The sequence below is a fragment of the Cnephaeus nilssonii genome (assembly GCF_951640355.1).
Source record: "Cnephaeus nilssonii genome assembly, chromosome: 7".
Lineage (NCBI taxonomy): Eukaryota > Metazoa > Chordata > Mammalia > Chiroptera > Vespertilionidae > Cnephaeus > Cnephaeus nilssonii.
Genome location: NC_137078.1, coordinates 76,253,292 through 76,279,212, shown reverse-complemented (window position 1 = coordinate 76,279,212; position 25,921 = coordinate 76,253,292). Strand labels below are relative to the sequence as shown.

At 41.9% G+C, this 25,921-nt stretch overlaps 1 protein-coding gene across 1 annotated transcript in view; it reads left to right on the top strand.

The window, feature by feature from the left end:
• ZSWIM5 (zinc finger SWIM-type containing 5) overlaps positions 1-25,921 on the top strand; it is a 106,232-nt gene that overhangs the window by 64,674 nt on the left and 15,637 nt on the right. The window contains exons 4-11 of the mRNA XM_079776940.1: positions 1,223-1,373; positions 11,157-11,336; positions 17,858-18,034; positions 21,168-21,314; positions 21,809-21,946; positions 23,330-23,590; positions 24,032-24,167; positions 25,253-25,410. Of these exons, the coding sequence (XP_079633066.1) occupies positions 1,223-1,373; positions 11,157-11,336; positions 17,858-18,034; positions 21,168-21,314; positions 21,809-21,946; positions 23,330-23,590; positions 24,032-24,167; positions 25,253-25,410 (1,348 nt within the window). The remainder of the gene's footprint in view (positions 1-1,222; positions 1,374-11,156; positions 11,337-17,857; positions 18,035-21,167; positions 21,315-21,808; positions 21,947-23,329; positions 23,591-24,031; positions 24,168-25,252; positions 25,411-25,921) is intronic.

The following is a 25,921-nucleotide window of genomic DNA, read 5'->3' as shown; positions in this document are numbered from 1 at the left end:
TTGGCCATTTGGATTGTTTCCACCATTTGGCTATCTATACTAATAAAAGGGTAATATGCAAATTGGTCACGATGCCCTCACAGTAATAACCGAACAGCAGGCTGTGTGGGGTGACCAGGCCGGCAGGAGGGTGCAGTGAGGGGCAACCAGGCCATCGGGGGTGGGGGGCAGTTGGGGGCGACCAGGCTGCCAGGGGAGGAAGTTGGGGGTGACCAGGCTGGCAGAGGGGGGCAGTGAGGGGCAACCAGGCCAGCAGGGGGGGCAATTGGGGGCGACCAAGCCGGCAGAGGGGGGCAGTTGGGGGCAACCAGGCCAGCAGAGGGGGCACTAAGGGGTGACCAGGCCAGCAGGGGGGCATTTGGGGGGGACCAGGCCAGCAGGGGAGGGCAGTTAGGGGCAACCAGGCTATCAGGGAAGGGCAGTTAGGGGTGACAGGGCCAGCAGGAGAGGGCAGTTGGGGGCGACCAGGCTGGCAGGGGAGGGCAGTTGGGGGCGACTGGGCCAGCAGGGGAGGGCAGTTGGGGTTATCGGGCCAGCCAGGGGAGGGCAGTTGGGGGCAATCGGGCCAGCAGGGTAGCAGTTAAGCATTGATCAGGCTGGCAGGGGAGTGGTTAGGTGGTGATCAGGCTGGCAGGCAGGCAAGCGAATGGGAACCAGCAGTCCCGGATTGTGAGATCGATCCCAGATTGGAGAGAGTGCAGGCTAGGCTGAGGGACACTCCCCCCACACAACCCTCAGTGCACGAATTTCATGCACCTGGCCTCTAGTTATAAATAATGCTGCTAGAAATATTCTTGTACAAGTTTCTATGTGGACATACCTTTTCATTTCCCTGTAGGATATGGAATTGACGGGTCATATGATAACTCTGTTTACTTGTTTGAGGAACTAAATAGACTGATTCCAAAGTGGCTGCATCATTTTACATTCCCACCAACTGTGTATGAGGATTCCAATTTCTCTACATCCTCATCAATACTTGTTGTTATCTGACTTTTTTATTCTAGCCATACTAGTGGGTATGAAGCGGTATCTCAATTGTGCACAGCAGGCTTTCTTGATACATGCAGAAAACTTGCTTACAGAACAAGAGGCCTTCTAAAGGCATTTGGAGATATTGTGCTTAGATACTTCACCTTCTCCTCCCACTCCTCTCCTTTCTTCTTATCCCACTTTTTTATTATGTGTAATCACCAACCCCTTACCCTTCCTCATGTGTCAGGTTCGAGAAATGCTGCGGATGAGAGATTCCAATGGAGCCAGGATGCTGACACTAATAACTGAGCAGTTTATGGCTGACCCACGACTCACACTCTGGAGGCAGCAAGGAACAAGCATGACAGATAAATGCAGGCAGCTCTGGGATGAGCTAGGTAAGTGCCTGTATCCCAGAGAAGTGTTGTGTCTGTCCTACCAGCTTGCTCCCTGGCAACAGTGTTCATGAACACTTGCCATCAATCATTACACAGATCTTGCTGAGTGAACTTTAGCCCAGCTGGTGAAAGATTTAGGCTCTACAGAGGCCACCAGAGTAATTCTGAACTCACTTGTGTAGCTTCTGCTGCATTGTGCTTTGTTATTGATATCACCATTCTGTTCCAGATGATACCACACAGAAACCTTTGCTGAGAGAAAACCTCTTCCCTTGGCTTCTGTTGCATGGTACTAGCCTGGCTGTCCAAATAGTTATCAGCCTTATTTTTCTCCCCCTTTTTGGGTCTGTTCTTTTTCATTCTAAAATAGACATACGGCAGTTTCCAAGAGTTGGGCCTTGGACTTCTATTCTTCTTCTCTATACTTCCTTGAAAACTTTTAAAATTTGTTTTTTATATTGTGGCTTCAGTGTTTACCTCTATGTGATCTCAGCCTCATCTTTTTTTCATTTATGAGTTTCAGTCCCATATTAGCAGCTACCCTTTGACCTTTCCACTGAAAAAAACTCCTCATCACTTTAAGCTTGGGAAATCTAAAATGAACTCAAGCCTCCTACAAAAAAAGGTTCCCCTGACTCTAACATTGCCTCCACCATTCCTTACTCTGCCAAACTTGTGAGCACTTATTTTTCTTTCATTCCCTATATCCAGTCACCAACTTCATTGATTATCTAGTCTTCATAATGCAATTTAGTGTCCATTTCCACTTTTTATTTCCCATCACCACTGTTCTCGTTGAGGGCCTTGGGACTTTCAGATTAAATTAGAACTCTGGCCTCCTGAATAGCCTCTGTTGCACATTCTTCTTATTAAGGCCATATATGATAAAAAGAAACAATGACCACCTTTGGTCATCGTTTCTTTTTATCATTACCTTGCTCCAATGCCAGTTTTGCAGTGCTAAGACTCAACTCCTCTTCCTGTTTTCAGAATCTTCCACACCTTGGATTCACCATCTAATCATGGGTTATACTGAAAAAGGTGTGTATGGCATATTCTAAAAGTACTAATACAGCTCCTCGGTACTTCCTCCACCCCAGAAAGCAACAACAGACTTTCCACTTATACAAAACTAGAGGCCCGATGTACAAAATTCGTGCAAGGGGCTGGGTCCTTACAGCCGCAGCGGCTTGCCTCGGCCCTTGTAGCCCCAGCTTTATCCAGAAGGTCGTCGTGAAGGACGTTTGGCTGTCCGGTCTAATTAGCATATTACGCTTTTATTATTATAGATAGCACAAGAAATACTCCAGTTTAGGATTGTAGTAACTTCTGGATTGAAGCCCCTGAAGCATATGTTTTATAGTGTTAGGGCCTAAGCCTTGGGAAATTAGGTTTAATGGGACTATACTTGGTTACTTTGGGGCTAGGGTTTTAGTTTGGGTGTTGAGGCTTTTGGGACTATACTTGGTTACTTTGGGGCTAGGGTTTTAGTTTGGGTGTTGAGGCTTTTTTATATCACCTGAACACTAATGGCTTTGGAGCTTTTGTCAATAATGAATATCTACATTATTGTTATGTGCCAATCTCCGTGTTAAAGATTGTACTCATTTTGTTACATTTAATTCTCATAACAACACTATGAGGTAATTGTGTGTTTATTGCAAAGAAATAGCTTGGGTTACTTCTGGATACAGAATCAAATAAAGAATAATAGAAAACTCTCTCTGCTTTAACATAATCACATTTTCTAAAGTACAAGAATGTTGCACTATTAGTCTGTAACTACTGGTTCAATCAGTTGTGACTAGGGTCACATGACATAATGCATGGCAACTTGGGAACTGCTTCTGGACTCTTTCCTAAAAATAAATTATAGGCATAGATTGTTACCTTATCTCCAGATTAAGATATTGACATCTCCATATTTTTAGAGGAGAAGACTGAGCTCAGGAAAGTTATTTCATTCAAAGTCACACACTAAGTGGTGGCTCTAATACTGGAACCTCATCTGTCTGACTCCAAATCAAAGATCCTTCTGTAACATCTCCCTCAATTCTATCTTGTTGCATACTCTCCCCCACCACCACCCCCACCCCAAAGGGCATGTTTCCTAAGATTTGAAATTAGCCTTCTTCAGAGTCAATTTTGTCTAAGGCCTAAACCTCCTGGAGTAATTTTTATGAAAATCATGGGATTGTGCTGTGGACTTGGGTTTGGTCTTTGGGGCAAAGGTAGGTGAGAGGAAGTAAGCAGAATTGGCTCCCAGTGCTTTTAAAGCTCTTGTCATATACTTAGGTTCATTATGAAAAGCTCTTGCTTCTGACATTTTTATTTATCTAAGAAATTGCTATATCAATCTTCTAAGAAACTCTCAGCATTCTACAAAGACAGTGGTTCTCAAATTTCTCTGTATCAACTGGAGTGCTTGTTTAAACAAATAATGGGGCATATCCCCAGAGTTTTGGATTTTGTAGGTTGGAGTGAGGCCTGATAATTCGCATTTCTAAAAATTCTCGGGGGATGCTGACACCGCTGTTCAAGAGACCACATTTTGAGAACCACTGCACTAAGGGAAGCCTTATGGGGTTAGATACTATAACATAGTGCATTTGTGTTTCCCCTAACTACTCAGGATTCCTTCCTAGTCACAAGACCTGCTCACCTGGGAAAGGTTTAGGCAGGGTTTGTAGGAACTTAGGAAGTGGGCTCAGTAATTTCAGTTCCTGAACCAGAGAAAATAGAAGCTATCAGACATGAGCTTTTCTCATCTCCCCATGTCTGTACACATACGCTTTACTTTCTTTTCTGTTAAAATATGTAAAGTATCTCTGCTCCTATAAAAGGCCAGTCCTTACCTATTTATTCTGAGTCCTATACCATCTCCTTTTCTTAAGAATTTTGTTCCTGCTTCCCAAGCCAGGTAGCTTAGTTGGTTAGAGCGTCATCTCAATACACCAGGATTGCAGGTTCAATCCCCAGTCAGGGAACATACAAGAATTAACAAACGAACAAAAATTAACCAATGAATTTATAAATAAGTGAAACAGCAAGTTAATGTTTCTCTCTCTCTCTCTCTCTCTCTCTCTCTCTCTCTCTCCCCCCCCCTTCCTCTCTCTCTAAAATTAATCAATAAAAGCCTGGCCAGCGTGGCTCAGTGGTTGAGCGGGAACCTATGAACTAGGAAGGAGATCATAGTTCAATTCCCGGTCAGGGCACTTGCCTGGGTTGTGGACTCTATCCCCATTGTGGAGTGTGTTAGAGGTAGCCAATCAATGATTCTCGTCATTGATGTTTCTATCTCTCTCTCTTCCCTTCCTCTCTAAAATCAATTTTAAAAAAATTTTAATTAAATCAATAACATTTTATTTTATTTTATTTATTTTTTAAATATATTTTTTTATTGATTTTTTACAGAGAGGAAGGGAGAGGGATAGAGAGTCAGAAACATCGATGAGAGAGAAACATCCATCAGCTGCCTCCTGCACACTCCCTACTGGGGATGTGCCCGCAACCAAGGTACATGCCCTTGACTGGAATCAAACCTGGGACCCTTCAGTCCGCAGGCCGACGCTCTATCCACTGAGCCAAACCGGTTTCGGCTCAATAACATTTTTTTAAAAATAATTTTTGCTGGAGTCAAAGACCAACAGTAGTTAGCATAATAAATGCAAGAAGTCCGTCAGAAGGCTGATGGACTTGGATATTCAGGAGGGCTGAAAATCTGCATATTATTACCTGCTGCTGGCTGAACAGCTGAAGGCAATTCCTCTAACCCAGTGGTCGGCAAACTCATTAGTCAACAGAGCCAAATATCAACAGTACAACGATTGAAATTTCTTTTGAGAGCCAAATTTTTTAAACTTAAACTTCTTCTAATGCCACTTCTTCAAAATAGACTCGCCCAAGCCGTGGTATTTTGTGGAAGAGCCACACTCAAGGGGCCAAAGAGCCGCATGTGGCTCGCGAGCCGCAATTTGCCGACCACAGCCCTAACCTGATAATCCTTTATTGTTTACCAAACCTTACCTTTGATATGTGTGTTTGCTTTGCTAAAGGGAAAAATGTGTAAATAAAAAGCCATGGTTCCGGACATTCGGGGAACCCACTCCACTAGAGAGTAGGTATCCATCTGGCTCCCCCAATGCCTTCTAAATTTATATTTCTTGTCTAGTATATCCATTTATGTCACAGCACCTTCTCCAGATTCCTGAACCCTTACTGCAAAAGACTGCAGCAAATTTTGCTCCTGCAGTTATCTCCTTTTTCTGGCATCACTAATTCCCCCCTCCGGCTATCTGGGTCAACCTTATTAGCATATAAATATCTCTAATATCTTCAGTCTCAAAAAAAAGTGCCTTTGATGTTTTCATCCCCCTTTAGTCATTATCCTATTTCTCTTCCCTTTAAAGCAATAATTCTTGAAAAACTTTTCTGTAATCACTCTTTCTACTTGCTCACCTCCATTGTCTCTTGAGCCCACTATAGTTGAGCCTCCATTGCTTATTGGTGCCACCCTACTGAAGTAGCTCTTGTCAAAGTTCTCAGTAACTTCCATATTGCAAGATACAGTGGTCACTTCTCAGTTGTTACCTTTTTTGACCTCTTAGCAATTTTCAATAAAATTGGCCATTATCCTTCTGGAAACTAACTCTTCTCTTGGCTTCTATAACCCCACACACTCCTGGTTTCCTCCTAGCTACTTTCTCTCAGTTTGTTTTGCAGGCTCTTGCCTTTCTTCAACTCTTCTAAACATTGAGTACTCCACAGCATCCACTTCCCTGTCTACATTCTCTACCTAACTGATCATTTTCAGTCCCAGGACTTTAAATACCATCCAGATGCAATTAAGTCACAAATTAATGTCTGTAGCCCTGACCTTTCTCCTGAGCTCGAGGTTCAGTGTCCAGCTTCCTGTCACTTCTAAGAAACACTCAAACTTAATATGACAATCACAGAACTCTTAATTTTCCTCCAAAGCCTGATGTATCCCATTGTTGTCCCTATCTCAGTACACAGCAGCAAGATGTATCTAGTTGCTCAAGAAGAAAATCCAAGAGTCATCCTTGGTTCCCTCTGTTTCCTACCTTCTGCACCCAATCCAAAACCTGTTGACTCTCAGAGTTAGAGGACTGAATGAAATAATGTATATAAAGCACTTAATATAATGTCTTGGCCGGGCCGGGCATGGCTCAGTGGTTGAGCATTGACCTATGAACCAGGAGGTCATGGTTCGATTCCCAGTCAGGGCACATGCCCAGGTTGCAGGCTTGATCCCCAGTGTGGGGCGTGCAAGAAGCAGCTGATCCATTCTTCTCCTTTTATCCTAATGATTCTCTTTATCATTGATGTTTCTATCTCTCTCTGCCTCTTCCTCCCTCAAGGGATCTCCTTTTTAATATCTAAATGCTTAGGAATAGGAGCTTCTTAATGACTCAAATCATACTGTTTCTTTACTTCTTAAGCTTCTCTCAACTCACCTAACCTATTTTCCGTTCCTATGGTCCTATTTATTTTGGAATTGATAAGACCACTAGAATCCCTTTAGTTGCTAAATTTAATGGCCTCTTTTTGGTTCTCTTTCTACTTATGAAGATTAAATGTGAAAATCTTTTACTTCACTAGAAAGCACTTTTTAAAATATAAAATAAATGCTTGTTACTAATATTGACATTCTGTCACATTAGACATTGTTAATTGACTCATGTGTCGCCAATTTTTCCGGGTTCTTCCATCTCTCTCTTCTTTCTTTTTCTTTTGTGCTTATTCCTCCTTTTTTGCTCACAACTTAGAGGTTGATGTTTTCTCAAAATTTTGTTCTTAGCATTCTTCTTCTTTTATCCTAAATGATGAGGATTTCTTATCTTTTTTGGTTTTTTTATGGGAGAGAACCTATTTCTCCCTGCATTAATTTTAGTAGAAACAGCAAACGGTATAGACACACCATAAGGGAAGAACACACCATAAGGGAATATAGATACACCATAAGGGAAGAACTAGTTTTCAGTCCACAGGCTGACTCTCTATCCACTGAGCCAAACCAGCTAGGGTGAATCTCTGACATTTTAATTATAATGTGTCTTGGTTTGGGCCTCTTTGGGTTGACCTTGTTTGGGACTCTCTGCACTTCATGGACTTGTATGTCTATTTCCTTCACCAGGTTAGGGAAGTTTTCTGTCATTTTTTCACATAGGTTTTCAATTCTTTGCTCTCTGTCCTTGCTTTCCAGCACCTCCATGTTACAAATGTTGGATGTTGGTACATTTGAGGTTGTCCAAAGGCTCCCTTAAACTTTCATTTTTAAAAATTCTTTTTTCTTTTTGCTATTCTGATTGGGTGTTTTCTGCTTCCTTATTGTCCAAATCTCTGATTTGGTCCTCTGCTTCATCTATTCTACTGTTGATCTCCTATAATATATTCTTCATTTCAGTTATTGTATTCTTCTTTTTGTTAATCCTCACCTGAGAATATTTTTCCATTGGTTTTCTTTTCTTTTTTTTTAGAGAGAGTGGAAGGGAGGGGGAGAAAGAGAGAGAAACATCAATGTGAGAGAGACAAATTGATTTGGTTGCCTCTGAGCCTGCAACCGAGGTATATGTCCTTGATCAGAATTGAACCCGGGACCCTTCAGTCCCAGGCAGGCACTCTATCCACTGAGCCAAACTGGCTAGGACTGACTGGTTCTTTTTTTATGTTTTCTGTCTCCATTTTTATGTTTCTTATCTCTTTTTTTTAAAAAATATATTTTATTGATTTTTTACAGAGAGGAAGGGAGAGGGACAGAGAGCCAGAAACATCGATGAGAGAGAAACATCGACCAGCCGCCTCCTGCACACCCCCCACTGGGGATGTGCCCTCAACCAATGTACATGCCCTTGACCGGAATCGAACCTGGGACCCCTCAGTCCGCAGACCGACGCTCTATCCACTGAGCCAAACCGGTTTCGGCTGTTTCTTATCTCTTTGTTGAAGTTCTTACTAAGTTCCTCTACTCTTCCCCCTAAGTTCATTGAGCATCCTTATAGCCAGTATTTTGACCTCTATATCTTGTCTCCATTTTGTTTAGTTCTTTTTCTAGAGTTTTATTCTGTTCCTTCATTTGGGACATGTTTCTTTGTCTCCTCATTTTGACTGCCTCCCTGTGTTTGTTTCTATGTATTAGGTAGAGCTGCTATATCTCCCAGTTTGGTAGAGTAGCTTTATGTAGTAGGTGTCCTGTAGGGCCCAGTGGCACAGCCTCCCTGATCACTGGATCTGGGTGCTCTGAGTGTGCCACCACACCCTCCATGGGCTGTGTGCTCCCTCCTGTTGTAGTTGAGCCTTGATTGCTGTTAGCATGACAGTAGGAGGGATTTACCCCCAGGCTAATAGGCTGTGAGGACTAGCTGCGACCACAGTGGAGGAGGTGCTGTGCAGGGGCCAACCCCACAGAGCAGAACTTACTTCAGAGCGCTTGTGCCCAATGAGTCTTCCCCTTGAGTGTGTCTCTGGTGGTGGTGGTTGTGTGGTGCTACAGCGAGGTCTGAAGCTAGCCTCTAGGTGTGCTGGCTCTGGAGCCTTCCGGAAGGTGCTGGCCAAGATCAGCTGCTGGCCAAGATCAGCTGCCATCCTGCCCAGGGCCAACCAGCACAAACTACAAAGTGATCTGCAGATGGCTGCTACTTGAACTGGGATTAGAGGTGCCCAGGATAGGCTAAGCTTCATACCAAAGTCAGCTATTATTAATGCTAGGCCTGGGGCCACTTAGCAAGAGGCATGGGGCACACCAAGCCAGGTGCTGCTTGTTTGGGATTTGTGAACCTTTGAGAGATTTTTAGGAAAGTCCTCTGCATGAGCAAAAACAGTCTGTTTGCATGGGAAAACCACTGGAAATGGCCTGGGTGGCCCTGCAAGTTGGTTGTGGCAGGTTCTCAAGGAATCACCAGGGCAGGGCAAAGAGTGTTAGTGGAGACTCCAATATGGCACCTGACAGTTTATGAGGTGAGGGCTCAGTAAAGGAACAATGGCCTCTGCTAGCACTTCTGTCTGGGAGAAAGCTGGCCCTTCAGCTCTCGCCCTGAGCCAGAAAATTCTGTTCCTCCACGTATGTGCCTAGAACCTTTTGAGCTGCTGTCTCAGCACTGAAGCTCAGAGGGAGTGAATCTGAGTAAGTCTGTACATGGGGCCTTTAAGAAGAACATCTGGGACTTCAGCCGCCCTCACTCTCACTCAACCACAATCCTTGCTGTTCTTCACAGCCAGAAGTTTTGTTGGATACTTCTCTTCCTGGCACTGGAACCCTGAGCTGGAGGTCCTGGTATGAGGCTGAGACCCCTCGTACCTCCTGGAGAACCTCTGCAGCTGAGATAATCCCTCCCAATTTTTAACCACCACATGTGGGTGTGGGACTAGCCCATTGTGTGTCTCCACCCTTCCTACCTATCTCAATGTGGCTGCTTCTTTATATCCTTAGTTGTGGGACTTAAGTTCAGCTAGATTTCAGTGGTTCTCGATGATGGTTTTTCTGTAACTTCGTTTTAATTTTGATGTGGTTGTGGGAGGATATGATGCCATATTTACCTATGCTGCCCTCTTGACTGGACTCTCACTTTTGCTTTTGAATGATACTTTGATTGGGTATAAAATTTTAGGTTGGAAATCTTTTTCATGGTAGATTATAAAAATTTGAGCTAATAGAAATGATACTCATTTTCTTCAGTTAATACTGGTATTTGAAGTTGAAGCTAAAATGACCTTTTAAAACGAATATTCTTACTTGACTTTGAGGAGCCTTGAAATAGTGTCTGAACGTAGCTACATCCATAGATGTAGTGGCTCCATCACAAAGGATATTTCACTTAAGCCACTCTACAGTCAGGTTTATTGCTAACTTGAGATTGAGAATATATCTGGCTAAGCTACACACAAACCTTGGGAAGAAGTTGGTTTGCTTAAAAAGAAGAGCGATATGGTCAAAGAAACAGTATCCATTGGTTATTTGTAGTATGTGATGCTCTGATACAGTGACAGAAGATGCAAGAATGTGATAGTTTTAAGGCATCACAGTTTACCACCAGTATCATAATCCAAGTCCAAATAAACCATTTTCCCTGGAAAAATGAAATACTAAAATTTTACTATATGCCAATTAATAAGCTAGGCCCTTTACCAATATTATCTCATGTAATTCTCACAATATCTGTAAATGTAGGTGTTTTATTATCTCAGTTTTACAGTTGAGGGATTTGAATTTTAGTCCAAGGTCAACTAACCAAAAATGGAAACCTTTTCTTAGCATAGCACCTACCTTTTGACCCCTGTCCTTGCACTAAATGCCCTTCTTTTGTGCTGCTCTTGTACCCTGAACATATCTTTATCTTGACACTTACTGTAGTCAAATGGCAGTCTGTTAGTTTATCTATCTCCACCACTAGACAGCTACTCAAAGGCAGGAACAGTATCTTATTCTCCAGTGTAGAGCCTTGAACATGGAAAGCTCTCAGTAAATGTTTGTTGGATTCAAGCTAAGAATTCAAACCCAAACCTGTCTTGTTCATTATCATAGGCACATATCCAGATATCAAGATAGTCACTCTGCTTTAAGGAAGCTTTGGGAAGGAAAAATAAGCCAGTTCTGAAAATGTTAACAGATCTCATTTTTTTTTTTTATATTGAGAAACACTGATGTTTTGGAAACTTTTCCTACCAGCTAAAAATGGAAGAAAAGAATAAGCTGAACAAGAAGAGTAAGGCTTACATATACATTGAAGAACAGATATGAAGAATGTGGGTTGTTTTCTCTTCCAGGGGCCTTGTGGGTGTGCATCATTTTAAATCCACATTGCAAACTGGAGGAAAAATCCTCTTGGCTGCAGCAACTACAGAAGTGGAGCGACTTGGATGTCTGTCCCCTGGAAGATGGGAACTATGGGCATGAGCTGCCCAATATCACCAACGCACTTCCCCAGAATGCCAGTCACAACCCAGGTAAGCAGATACCTTTTTAGGGTCTTTGTGCCTGTAACTCCAAAAGTTTGAGGGAAAAACCCTAGAACAAAGGTAGCTGGAAAAACTATTGGCTATCAGAATTGTCATCCTAAATAAGAAAAACCAGTCCTTTTGTTTGTCTTGAAATGCAAAAGTTTAGTAAGGGTCAACTTTTGACATTGGGGATGCTGTCTTCTTCCACATCTAGAGTGTCCTTATAGTGCCCAGCATAAATTCCTAGAGCCCTCTGCATGAATCTTCTTTACCCTTCAAATTCTTCATGACTAATGGATCCCGCCTCAGTTGGGACTGGTTTTAATTCAAAAGACCTACCTCAATGGAAGGATGGAATGCCTGCAGAAAACAGCTTTAAAAATATGTCATGACAGCTCTAACCAGTTTGGCTCAGTGGATAGAGCATTGGCCTGTGGACTGAAGGGTCCCAGGTTCAAGTCTAGTCAAGGGCACATGCTCAGTTGCAGACTTGATCCCCAGTAGGGGGCATGTAGGAGGAAGCTGATCAATGATTCTCACTCATCATTGATGTTTCTATTTCTCTCTTTCTCTCCCTTCCTCTCTGAAATCAGTAAAAATATGTGTATATATATTTTTTTTAATGTCATGACAGTTGCCTTTCTTACTTTCCTCTGTTTTCCTCAAATGTTTATACAGCAGATAGCTAGAAGGAGTCATGCTTCCAAGTTACTGTTAGGATGCTTGCTCATTTTAAGACAAATCTAGTATAGCAAGCATGTCAAACTCATGGTCGGTAGGCCAAATGCCTCATTTATTTAAACTAGGCATGCGGCCCACCAGCCCTGACTTTGACATCCTTTCAGTACAGTGATACTGTACCCTCTGCATTTTGAGCCCAATGGCCTACTGATATCACTGGGCATCAGCATTTGCATCAGTTTTAGTTTATCTTACTCAGGCTATTTAATGGTTGGAACTGATTGCTCTTTTGCCCATTGAGAACCTTTATTATTGGGAGATTTTGATAAGACATTAATTTTATATGTGGTCCCATTTATTTTTAAAAATATATTTTTATTGATTTCAGAGAGGAAGGGAGAGGGAGAGAGAGAGATAGAAACATCAATGATGAGAGAGAATCATTGATTGGCTGCCTCCTGCATACCCCCTAATGGGGAATTGAGCCACAACCCGGGCATGTGCCCTTGGCTGGAATCGAACCTGGGACCCTTCAGTTCACAAGCCAATGCTCTATCTACTGAGCCAAACCAGGTAAGGCGGTCCCTTTTATTTTAGATGATAAATCGACTGACATTTTTAATCTCAAAAAGAAAATTACTTACTGTTCTTGCTTGGTGTTCATCAACTGTACCATAATTGATTGTCAGTGTGTTTAAGGCAGCTAAAGTAATGAGAGGTGAAAAGGCTGCAATTTTGCCACTTCTTTATACTACCCTTTACTGGTACTCATCTAACCTCCACAACACAGGAAGCCATCTTTTTAGTATTGGCTTTGGATTGGCACAGAGTGAAATGCATATAAACAAATGCCTCCAGTCTGGCATTTTCTTCCTTGTCATAGTATATTGATGTTGTTTATTGTTACTGGTTCTCATCTGAGTATGTTGCTTCCTCTGCAGTCTTTTCATGTTGAGGCTGATTTATCTCTCACATCTCTTTGCCATTGGACCTGATGGAACAATAGGCATCCTGCTTATCCTTCATTGCCATTTCTCCAACAATGTCCTTCACTCCTTCCTAAAATAACCCCCATCTTTAAAATTTATGCCATCAAATATATTGTCTGCTACCCTTCTGGTTTTGGTTATTTGTAGACCTCTGGGTCAATTTCCCCTCATTCCCTAAAGATTTTTGGCTATTGGCTTACAACACTACTCTCTGTCACTACTTCTATCATAATTCTTAATGATTCTAGTAGCCACATAGATGATCCTTCCAATATTCTAGCTTCTCAGCTCCTTGACCTCCTCTCTTTTAATCGTCTCATCTTCCAACATAACTTAGCCATGGAATCCTAAGATCCTCTCCTTAACCTTGTCATTACCAAAAACTTTCTTCATAATCTCAATTTAGAGCAGTTCTAATTACCACCAGCAGCCTTCACTACCTTATTTTCTTTAGTATCCCAATTCCAGTAGTTCTTTGACCCACTAGGAATTTTTATCCTACTATTTTTTTTCATTCTCTTGATAATTTCATTTTCCTCCTTATCCAGGTTAGATTCCTTGGTGCATCATTATAACCATTCCCTTGCATACATACTCAACCCCCCGTTTCCCTTTGTTACACTCACATAACAGATCCCTAATGTTACTAGTTTAGTCTAACTCTCTAATTACCCGGTGCTCACACCTGCGAAGCTGAACATGGTAGAGAGAAATACACCCATGGTAACTGGTCTTAATGTTGAAGTTTATGACCATTAATCTCAAGTGGATCCATAGTGTGTAGACTAGACATCTACTGCATTTCCCTAGTCTATGCCCTGTTTCACTCTTCTAAATTACTATTTTCCACCATCTTTTCATTAAAACTTTTTATATTCCTCTCTTTCCTCATGTTAGCTGAAGCCTTGCTTCCTATTCACTGAAAATATAGAAGCAATCAGAAGAGGATTTCCAAAATTACATTACTACATCTGCCTCAGTCTATGTCCACCTACCGTGATTCTTCCACTGTTTTTGTTTGTTCTTTTATGTAAGTCCAAGCCTTGCACTTATTCTAGAGATCCTATTTCTTCTCTTTTATCCAGGACATCATTCTGGAATTCTTTCCTTGTTCTCCTGCATCACAAACTTTTGTGGATTATTCCTGAGAGTATACAAGCACATTATTTTTATCTCTCATCCCAAAACAAAACAAAAAATACTTGTGACCCACATGCCTCTCTGGTACCTCCCTCTTTTTCTGAGGTAGTAGAAATAAATGATAGATATAAGAAAAATAATTCAAAAATAATACATATTTACTATATCTCTTCTGCTCTTATTCTCCCTTAAATTCACTCTAATTGGGCTATCATCTCTCTCTCCTTGAAACACCTTTTTCATCTTATTTCCAAAACACTACAAATTTAATTTAAAACATAAAAATTAAAAAAAAACACACACAACCATGTCACCCCAATAAATTTAATTTTTAAAAAAATGTATTTTATTGATTTTTTACTGAGAGGAAGGGAGAGGGATAGAGAGTTAGAAACATCAATGAGCTGCCTCCTGCACACACCCTACTGGGTATGTGCCCGCAACCAAGGTACATGCTCTTGACCGGAATCGAGTCCGCAGGCCGACGCTCTATCCACTGAGCCAAACTGGTTAGGGTTTCATTTTTTTTAAAAGAGCAAAACACTGCTATTCTCTCTTGGTTCTCATCTTACTTCATTGGCCCTTCCTCCTAAGTCTTTTACTGTCTCCTCCCCACTTTTCAACCTAAAATGCTAGAGTGCCCAGGGATCAGTCATTAAACCACTTATCTTTCTACTAGAGGCCCAGTGCATGACATTCGTGCACTCGGGGGGTGGGGGAGTCCCTCAGCCCATCCTGCTCCCTTTCGCAGCCCGGGAGCCCTTGGGGGATGTCCGACTGACGGCTTCCTGATATCCTTAATGCTACTGTGGAGATGGGAGAGGCTCCCACCACCACCACCGTTGCGCTCACCAGCTCACCAGCCGTCAGCCCGGCTTCTGGCTGAACGGCTCTCCCTGTGGGAGCACACTGACCACCAGGGGGCAGCTCCTGCATTGAGCGTCTGCCCCCGGTGGTCAGTGTGCGTCACAGCGACCAGTCATTCTGCCCTTTGATCGATTTGCATATTACCCTTTTATTATATAGGATACTTATTTCATTACATTGTTTTAATAATCATCTATATACTAACAACTTCCAAATTTATGCCTCCTGCTTAGAGATTTTCTCTCAACTCCAGGCTTGTATGTTCAATGATCTTTCAGTATCTCCACTTAGATATTAATGGGCATCTCAGTAGGATTTCTTACCCCTCAAGCCCCACCCAAACCTGCTCTTCCTGCAGTCTTCCCTGTCTCTATATATGTCAAGTCTGTCTTAAAAACCTTGGAGTCATTCTTGATTTTTCCCTTTTTCTCTCACCCCAGATCTAATCCAAGAGCAAATCCTATTGCCTTGACTTTCAGAATATATAAAAAACCCTTATACTCTCATCACTCCCACTGCTTATTACTCTGGCCAAGTTATCATCTTTCACAAATTATTGCAGTGGCCTCCTAACTGCTCCTCCTGCTTCTGCCCTTCTACCTTATAGTCTATTCTCAATATTGCTTCCAGTTAGCCTTTTATTTATTTATTTTTATTTCTTTATTGATTAGGGTGTTACATATGTGTCCTTATTCCCCATTATCCCCCCATACCCCCACTCATGCCCTTACCCCCCTGTTGTCTGTGTCCATTGGTTAGGCTTATATGCATGTATACAAGTCCTTTGGTTGATCTCCCCCCTTTCCCACACCCTCCCCTACCTTCCCTCTGAGGTTTGATGGTCTGATCGATGTTTCTCTGTCTCTGGAACTGTTTGCCTTTTAAAATGCGAGTCAAGCCCTAGCCGGTTTGGCTTAGTGGATAGGACGTTGTCCTGTGGACTGAAGGGTCGCAGGCTCAATTCCAGTCAAGGGAACGTACCTTAGCTGCAGGCTCGATCCCTGGCCCTGGTCGGGGCCCATGCAGGAGGCAACCATTCTATGTGTCTCTTTCATCATTGATGTTTCTCTCTCTCTCTCTGAAATCAATAAAAATATATTTCCCCAAAAATTAAAATGCAAGTCACATCATATACCATCAACAGCTCAAAGTCCTCCAGTGGCTTCTCATCTTACTCAGAAAGCCAAAGTCATTTTCACATATGGCCTGCAAGGCCCTCATTATCTAGCTCCCTGGTATCTCTCTGACCTCATGTCCTGTGATTTCCCTGCTTGCTCATTCCATTCCAAGTACACTGGCCTCTTTGTTGCCCTGAAACACTCCAGATATTTTCCCACCTCAGGATCTCAGCACTTGCTTTTCCTTTTGCCTGGAATGCTCTTCCCTTAGTTATGTCTTGCCTTCAGTTCCTTCAGGTCTCTGTTCGAATGTTACCTTATTCTATATAAAACAATTACCCTCACCTAACACCAGCTTACCTTTCTCCCTAACTCCACTCTCATCTTTTCTATAGCATTTATAACCATCTGATATATATTTATTTAACTGTCTCTCCCCATTCGAATGTAAAGGTTGCTGAAGTCAGGTGCTTTGTATATCTTTAGCACCTGGAACAGAATCTTCCATGTAGTAAGGACTCATAATTTACTAACTTAATGAATTATAGAACATATTGGGAGCCTAATCCCCACTGTGGGATGAGTAAACCCACAGTGGATTCTCACTTCAGCAAGAGAGGGGCTTAGACTGCAGCCAATAGAGGGGTCATTGTACTTCTACTGAGGAACAACGTGAAGGAGAAGCAGTTTCAGTAAATACTGTCAGTGTTATTCTCATTTAATTCTCTGAGCCCATACTCTGTGGAATATATCAAATTCTGAAGAGATGACCAGACTCCAACTACTTTAGTTTAGTGGATGAATATGTTCATTTATTTCATGCTCAGTCTGAATCTTTTGACTTTTCTTCCCAATATTTTTGCACAGGCTCAGTAGATGCACACCTCATTTGGGCATTTCTGGAGACATCTGTACAGTGTTCAGTTCTTTATCCCAAAATAGTTTCAACCGCCCTTAATTTGGCATAGAGTCAGTTAAATAATCTTTTACACCTTTTTATATTTTTTTAAATGTCATTCCCATGACTCCTCCTCTATCTGCAGTTTATAACCGTATATCGTTCATTTGGTCTTCATACACACCACTCTTAAGGAGTGAGCCTAATTTGCCTGCTATTTTGGTTTCCTTGCACCTTTTTTCTGGAAGGGAGATGGCATGGTAAGACTCTAATGAGAAAACAAGACTGTTGTCAGTATCAGTTTTTCTTATTGGAGAATAGGGCTGTAAGCCTGCAGTTATCAGTGTGATAAAGATACCAGAATACACAGGGCTTTAGCTCTTTTTTCCAGCTTTTAATATGAATTTCATGGAAATCCTCAGTCTGATAAGGGTCATGCTGTAAATGAGACAGGATATAGATTGACCAGAAAGATTACCTCCCTACTTCTCTCTTCCTCTGACTTCTGTAGAAGCAGTTTGTATCTTCATAATTAAGCAGCTGAACACCATTGTTCCTTCTCTCTTTCATGTGGCTCTGGGTCCTAGGAGAAATTAGTTTTCTGTAAGAAGTAGAAAGGCAGCCATAGATCTCTGTGGAAAGTATCTTTCCATGGAGGGCACAGACACACTAAAAGCTATCCAATAAACAGGTAACACAACAAACACCCAGACAGATGGCAGAGTGGCTGCTCTCACTAACCACATGCCCACCCTCCCACCCTGAAGAACACAAGAGTTAGAGCTTCAGATAATCCATCATTAAACTGCTACATGAATTTCTTTCTTTCACCAGATTCCTTATCCAGACCAAGACGAACAGTGTTTACTAGAGCCATCGAGGGCCGTGAATTGCATTGGCAAGACAGCCATCTACAGCGAATAATTAGCAGCGATATATATATAGCTCCTGCCTGTCAGCGGGAAAGTGAGAGACTACTCTTTAATTCCCAAGGCCAGCCACTGTGGCTTGGTAAGTATATCTCTCTTCTACTCTTAAGACTTTTGGAGCCCAATCTCACCTCTTGGCCTGAATGAGTCATCTGCATGGGTACCAGCAATACAACTATAATTGGGACGATTTTCATGCATGTCTTTTGGGGCCTTGATTCAGGCCTCAGTATTTATGTGAAGCCTAAGCATTTGGTGTATGTACTCAGCTGAGATACAGTAACCTCAAATAGAGGAATTTATATTCTGTATCCTAAATTTTGGGAGGGAAAAGGAGTTAATAAATCTCAAAGAGTACTACCAAAACCAGTAGACATCAGTTCATAGGCTCCCTTAGTCAGCAGTTATTGAGCAAGATTGTAATCTGTTTTGAAATTATGTTTTGCTAAAAAGGCACTACATTTGAAACTTAAATTACCCTGTGCTAGTAGCTAGGGCACAATCTGCATTTGTCACCAAGCTTCTTCCTTCCCACCTTTCCTTCATCATAACAGAATAAAGCTGTTCCTTTGTCAGTTTAGATCATCTTCTGGCCTTCTATCATTCTATTCTTGACTTTATTACAGGATGCCCATTACAAAAGAGAAATTGTTTTAAAATAGATTTATTTTCTGAATTTTACACTAATGATTTACATTTTTAATATCTGTTCCCAGTTCCCTACCTCTATCCCTCAGCCCATTTATCTTTGTCTTTCTCAAGATCTTGCTGAATATGGATATGACCCTGTCTTTCACTTTAAAGCCTTGGCCAAACTCACTGTGGGTCATTAGCTGAAGTTCCCTCTGATTATCTTTCCTCTTCTCTGATTCAACACTTCTACTTAAAACTAACAAGCTGCCGAAACCGGTTTGGCTCAGTGGGTAGAGCGTCGGCCTGCGGACTCAAGGGTCCCAGGTTCGATTCCGGTCAAGGGCATGTGCCTTGGTTGCGGGCACATCCCCAGCAGGGGGTGTGCAGGAGGCAGCTGATCGATGTTTCTCTCTCATCGATGTTTCTAACTCTCTATCCCTCTCTCTTCCTCTCTGTGGAAGATCAATAAAATATATTTTTAAAAAAATAAAATAAAATAAAACTAACAAGCTTGTGAAAAAAAGAATTACCTCATTATGCAAAGATGCAAATCAAAACAACATTGAATTACCATTTTTGGATTGTCAACTGGTCAAGGATTTTAAAAATAAAGATTATTGGTTTTTGGTTGAAAGAGGTTGCATGGAGATAGGTACTCTCATATTACTGGTAGGAGTATAAATGTTACAGGCTTTCTGAAGGGTATTTCAGCAATACTTATCAAAAGCCTTTAAAACACATTCATAGCCTTTGATCCAGGAATTCTGCATCTAGGAATTTATCCTGAGCTATAATTACCTAAAAATATGCATAAAATTAGGGGGTCTGTTAGAGCATGGTTATTAATAATGTACAGATGAGAAAATTGGAAACAATCTAATATCTAACAGTAGGGAATTGATTGACTCAGTGGATAGTACATATTCAGTGGAGTGATATATAATCACTTTTAGTGTTATAGAAGTACATTTAATACATGGAAAAATATTTACATTGTGTGAAGTGGAAAAACCCAGTTATAAAACAATAATTATATCACCCCATTGTAATTAAAATTGAATAGAAAAATCTGGATATATACATGAAAGTGGAAAAAATGCTTATCTCTAATGTTTATTTTATATTTTGCTTATCTATGTTTTCTAATTTTCTGCAATTATTTTTATAAATTGTAATGTTTAAAAGAAATCACAAAATAAGCCATAAATCTCATTGTGATCACTTGCCCATTTACAAGCCTTTGGTAGTCCTCCATTATCCCTAAGGTAAATCATACTCCTTAATATGGCATCAAAACTCTTTACCTTCCAGATTCTACCTTCCCAGGCTATCTCTAGCTACATAGCCTAACTCTACACAGAACTATTTGTCATACTGTGAAGATGCTATATAGAATACTTTTTATGCTTTTATTTATATGCCTTTGCTTATAATGTTCCCTTTGCCAGGAATGCCTTTCCCTGTTTGTCTACCTATTTTAAATCTTACTTATCCTACAAAATGCAGCTCAAATATTATTTTCTATCTGTATATATTTATATTGTCTTATTTTTAACTGTCTTTTTTTTTCTCATTATTAACCTGTTTATTTAAACTGATAGATGAAGTATTTGACAAAGAGGACTGACTTTGCTGATACTTTTATACGGCAGACACTTTCCATGCATTAAATGAGTTTAAAATATATACAGTTCCAAGATTTTGACCAAAAAATATTTAAAATACATCATAAGGAACCAAGATGGCGGCGTAAGTAAATGCCTGTACTCGCTGCCTCACAAAATCACATCTAAAATACAGAACAACCATCATTCAGAACTGCCTGAAAGCTGGCTGAATGGACATTTACAACTAGAGAAATAAAGAAGAAAGCACATTGAGACTGGTAGGAGAGGCTGGTCCTACACCCATGTGTGCTGTTTTTTTTTAATTGGGAGGGAGATCTCTCTGAGGAGGCCGCCCATGAGGAGCAAGGGGTCCCAGCCCTACACCAGGTCCCCATCCCAGGGTTCCAGAGCTGGGAAGAGAAGTCCCCACAAATATAGGCTGTAAAAACCAGCAGGGATTGTGGCTGAGTGACATGGAGGCTGCTGGAGTCCCAGGTGTTCCATTTAAAGGGCCGGTGCATTTAACTGTCTTATAATGATCTATTTATGTAACATTTTTTAGCTCTTTGAGGGAATTGGCTATTTCTTATTCATCTTTGTACTTTCATTTGGCAAATAATAGGTTCTCAGGTAATGTAGGGTTAATAAATGAATGAGGCCTCTCCCTTTAGTCAGTTAGTTGCTACCTCCACTGGGTTCCCATAATACATATTCACAAAGAGGTACAATATTTTATTATCCTAGTTGTGTGTCCCTTTCTATACCATAGCTTGAGACTTCAGGGTAGCTCTTTAAAGTAATGCCTGTGACTCATTATACTTTATATCCTTAAAAGATAACACATAGTTCCTGGTACACAGTAGATATCAGGTTGAATTTGAGGAACTGAACAGAACACAAACTCCTTTTCTCAAGCATGAATTTACCTAATTTGAACATTTAATACAACCAAAATATTTTCTTCTCATCTGGTAGAACATGTGCCTACAGCCTGTGCTCGGGTAGATGCCCTGCATTCCCATGGTTATCCAAAAGAGGCCCTCAGACTCACGGTGGCCATTATCAATACTTTGAGGTTGCAGCAGCAACGGCAGCTGGAAATCTACAAGCATCAGAAGAAAGGTACAGTGATTAGGAGCCATTCTAACTCCTTAGGCTAAGGCTGAAGAGGATCCTCAGCAGCTACAAGTTGTAGATCTAAATGTTTATGAAGTTTCATGGTTTGGCAGAGGTTAGGGGATTCCAGGTCATGCTACATGCTATGTGGAATGTCTCACTTTACTCTGAATCTTTGTAAAATGGGAATAATAATGCCAGCATGCCTCCCTCAGAAGGCAGTTGGAAGGCCCACTAAGATCTTACATAAGACCCTTTTAAAACTGTAAAGCTGTATCTACATATGTGAGCTGCCAACAGGGAGCCTAAATGTAGACTATAAGTCTTTGCAGCTGGCTGATAAGCTTGTGACCTGTCCCATCAACCCAAGGCAAGACAATGAGGGAAGCTTTCTCTGAGTCTCAGGGCCAAGTCCTGAAAGAAACATGAGGAGGCCCAGGCAGGGATAGAGAGCATTGTATCTCTATCATTCTCTAAAACTCTGACCTGCTTGTTTCCAGAACTGTTGCAGAGAGGAACCACCGCCATTACAAACCTGGAAGGCTGGGTGGGCCACCCCCTGGATCCCATTGGCTGCCTATTTCTTACTTTAACTGAGGCCTGCCGCCTGAATGATGATAGCTATCTGGAAGTGTCAGGTATGGGGGTCAGCATGAGGCAAGCTGAATTGTTCTGGGTAGCCCTCTTCATCCTGCCAGATGTGTTCTACCCTTCCTGCAGCCTTTTTTCTCTCTTATCCAAACAGCACCTTCCCTGAGAGGTTTCCTTGGGCTTCCTCTCTTTTCCACCTTCCTTTTGTACCCTGTGGACTAGCCCTGTCCTCTCACATTTTACCTTGCCACCTTCCTTTGCTCCTCTCACTTCCCATGAATATCTAAAGAGAGTGATCCAAGGGAAATAAGAGATAGAGAGATTTCAGGAGTCAAAGGCCAAGTCCTCAGAGCAATCTGGAAGTGGGAAAGAACTCTCATCAAGAATGTGTCCCTTGCAATTGTATAATATTCTCCTGTTTCTTTGAACTTTCTTCCTAACAATGTTGGTTTTATACCAGTTTTACAAATAAAAAATAGAAGGGATGTTATTCAGTAGTCTCAGAGTAGCAAGGACTAGAGACAAAATTGATTCTGCTCTAATTTATGCCATCACTATATTGTATACATGCACCTATTATAGTATTTAACACACTGCATTACAATTTGTTTACAAGTGAGTATCCCTTACTAGGCTGTCAGCTCCTTGAAAGCAGAAATTATGACTGACTTAACGATCCCAGCACTTAGTGTAAGACCTCCCATTTAATAGTCGTTCATAAATACTTACCAGGTAAATGAAAGAGAAAAGGAAAGAAACAAACTCTAACTTTTAAACCTGTGCTCTTTTTCTGAAACTTTGAATCCAAAGGTGGAGTATATAAAGTAATAATAACATAGAAATTTAAGTGTTATAAAAGTAATAGTTTAGCTGGGTGGATTTGTATTTCTCTGGTTAGAGATACAAGGGGTGGCCCCAATCTAAGCTAGGGCTGCCCTTATCTTCCTTCTCATCCCTTAAAAGGGAGTCATCATCTTTGGTCTGTTTCATTTGCACAGTGACACTTGCATCTGCAAAGCCTGAGGTTGCATTTGGGGTTTATTCACCACTGACATACACTTAGCTCCTTCTATACACCAGACCCTGGAAATACCTAGGGCAATGAGATAAAGTCGCTTTCCTTTAAGATACACTCTAGTGAAAGAGATAGAAAAACAGGTAATTATGGTATTATAATTACTAGCAAAAGATTAGTATAAGATTTTTATATTTCCCCAACTGGCCCAGCCAGTCATATATTAGGAAGAAGCTAGGAATCTTTGTGGCTCTGTGTAACTTTTTTTCAGTATATTTTTCCTACTGCCATGGGGTTCTGACTCAGCTTCCCTGTGACAGCTGCTGACCCAGCTGTATTCCAAAGTGGGAGGGAGAGAGGAGCAGATGAATCCACGGGGCCTGACCTAAGGAATCTGGTGACCTGTTGCCCTCAGATATGAATGAAAGCAGACCCCCTGTGTACCAGCATGTACCCATGGCAGCAGGCTGCCCAAACAGCAGTGAGTCTTATCTGTCATTGGCCTTGGAAGTTGCTCTGATGGGGCTGGGTCAACAGAGGGTGATGCCTGAAGGCCTCTACGCACAGGACAAGGTGTGCCGCAATGAGGAGCAGCTCCTGAGTCGACTCCAGGAGCTTCAGCTGGATGATGGACTGGTGCAAACCCTACAGAAACAGTGCCTCTTACTGCTAGAAGGTAAGGAGAGAAGAGGCTATGGTCTTTTACCTGTGACTCTAGGTCAGTGATGGGCAACCTTTTGAGCTTGGTGTGTCAAACTTCGCCAAAAAACTGAGCATAACTCGGGTAGTGTGTCACTTTGAGGAAAAAACATTATTTCGCAAATGTTTCATCCTCAGGAGCAGCAAATGTTTCATCCTCGGCATGCGGTCGCCTCAGCGGCCATGTGTCATCAGAAATGGCTACGCGTGTCAGTGCTGACACGCGTGTCATAGGTTCGCCATCACTGCTCTAGGTGCTCCTCTATTATATAGCACAAGTACAGAAACATTTTTGGCATTAAAGTATACTGAAGGTTCCCATGGCTAGCAAACATGTGTGGGATCCTAGGGTTCAAGTCTAGGCTGGCAAATAGAAGGATACAGATAAGTAACTGGTTGGCTTATCTTCTTCCTGCAGGAGGCCCCTTCAGTGGTCTGGGAGAAGTCATTCACCGAGAGAGTGTTCCCATGCATACCTTTGCCAAGTATTTGTTCTCAGCTCTCCTGCCTCATGATCCAGACCTGTCCTATAAATTAGCCTTACGTGCCATGAGGTGGGTAAATGTTTCCTAGCCAAATTGTCTCCGCCAAAGTAGAAGTCTTAGGTGCTCTTTTTCTTTGTTTATCTCACTTTTATCACTTTCCTTTTGTATCTATTCTATTGGACCTGCCACCAAGCCTGCCCTAAAATGGCTTAGATATTTTCATATGATCAAGAATTCCTATCTGGGATGTCGTGCTAGTAACCTACTTGGTCCCTGGCTCTACTCTTGGTGGGTCATCTGAGGAAGCCCCTGAGTTTTTAATAGATGTGGAGCACCCATGGCCTGAGTCTTCCAGTTCTGGGGCCATTTAAGCAGCCTGAGAAGGGGTTTGAGCCTTTCCATAGCTCAACTGAGTCATGGTTCCCAGGAATAGGTCACCAGATGCACCTAGGGAAGTAGAAATGGTTTTCTAAAACTAAACTTGAGAACAATGAGCTATGAGCATCATGTTCCCAAACTAGAATAGGATCCTTGGTTCAGGCAGGTGGACCTCAAGAATGCAGCAGACCATACAGAAGGTTGAGAGAGCTGCTCACCTCAACCAGAAAAGAACTGCTGAGGATTCCTTGGCATATATTTCTTATACTTTTAAAAATAATCTTATGGCCCTAGCTGGTTTGGCTCCATGGATAGACCATCAGCCTATGGACCGAAACGTCCAAGGTTCAATACCGGTCAAGGGCACGTACCTCGGTTGCAGGCTCCTCCCTGGCCCGGACCCTGCAACCAAGGTACGTGCAGGAGGCAACCAGTTGATGTGTTTCTCTCACATTGATATTTCTGTCTTTCCCTCTCTCTTCCACTCTCTCTAAAAGTCAATGGGAAAATATCCTCGAATGAGGATTAAAAAAAAAATCTTATGGCTTTTGAACTGCCTTTCAGATCCATTCACAGTGACTATTCAGCTTGAGTTCTACAAGTGTCCAGGCATTCACCTCATATAGAGTATAGTACCCTAGATTTTTTTAAATCTTCCAAGTTCTCAGTTAACCCTTTTCTGCTCATTTACTTCACTTCAAAGATAAGCATTTATAAGATGGCTCAAAATGGCAAGGGTCTGGATGGTGGCTACTGACTCTTTCTGGTTCTTCTAGGTTACCTGTTCTAGAAAACTCAACTTCTACCGGGGACACTTCCCACCCTCAGCATATGGTGTCTATGGTGCCCAGCCGTTATCCTCGTTGGTTCACACTTGGACACTTGGAATCACAGCAGTGTGAACTGGCCTCCACCATGCTGACTGCTGCCAAAGGTAAGTGTAGATAGATCATAGGCTTCAGCACCCCCACTATGCCAGCCCAGTCATGGCCCTATCAAGGGCTTGGGCTGCAGTCTCCTGAAGAAGAGAAGCCATTCATCTTCCTTTGACCTCTTAGACTGAGGGATCCTCATGATTGCTGTCATGAGAGTGAGCACCTGGGTCCAGTTCAAAGTTTTGCCCTACTTACTATTTATAGAATCCTGAGTACATAGAATGAGATCATCTTCAAGGTAACTTCTAAATCTATCCATCCATATGATAAAGGCACTTCACCTTTCCAAACCTCAGGTTCAAAACCTATAAAACAGGGATCAGCCGAAACCGGTTTGGCTCAGTGGATAGAGTGTCGGCCTGCGGACTGGAAGGTCCCAGGTTCGATTCCGGTCAAGGGCATGTACCTTGGTTGCGGGCACATCCCCAGTAGGGGGTGTGCAAGAGGCAGCTGATCGATGTTTCTCTCTCATCGATGTTTCTAACTCTCTATCCCTCTCTCTTACTCTCC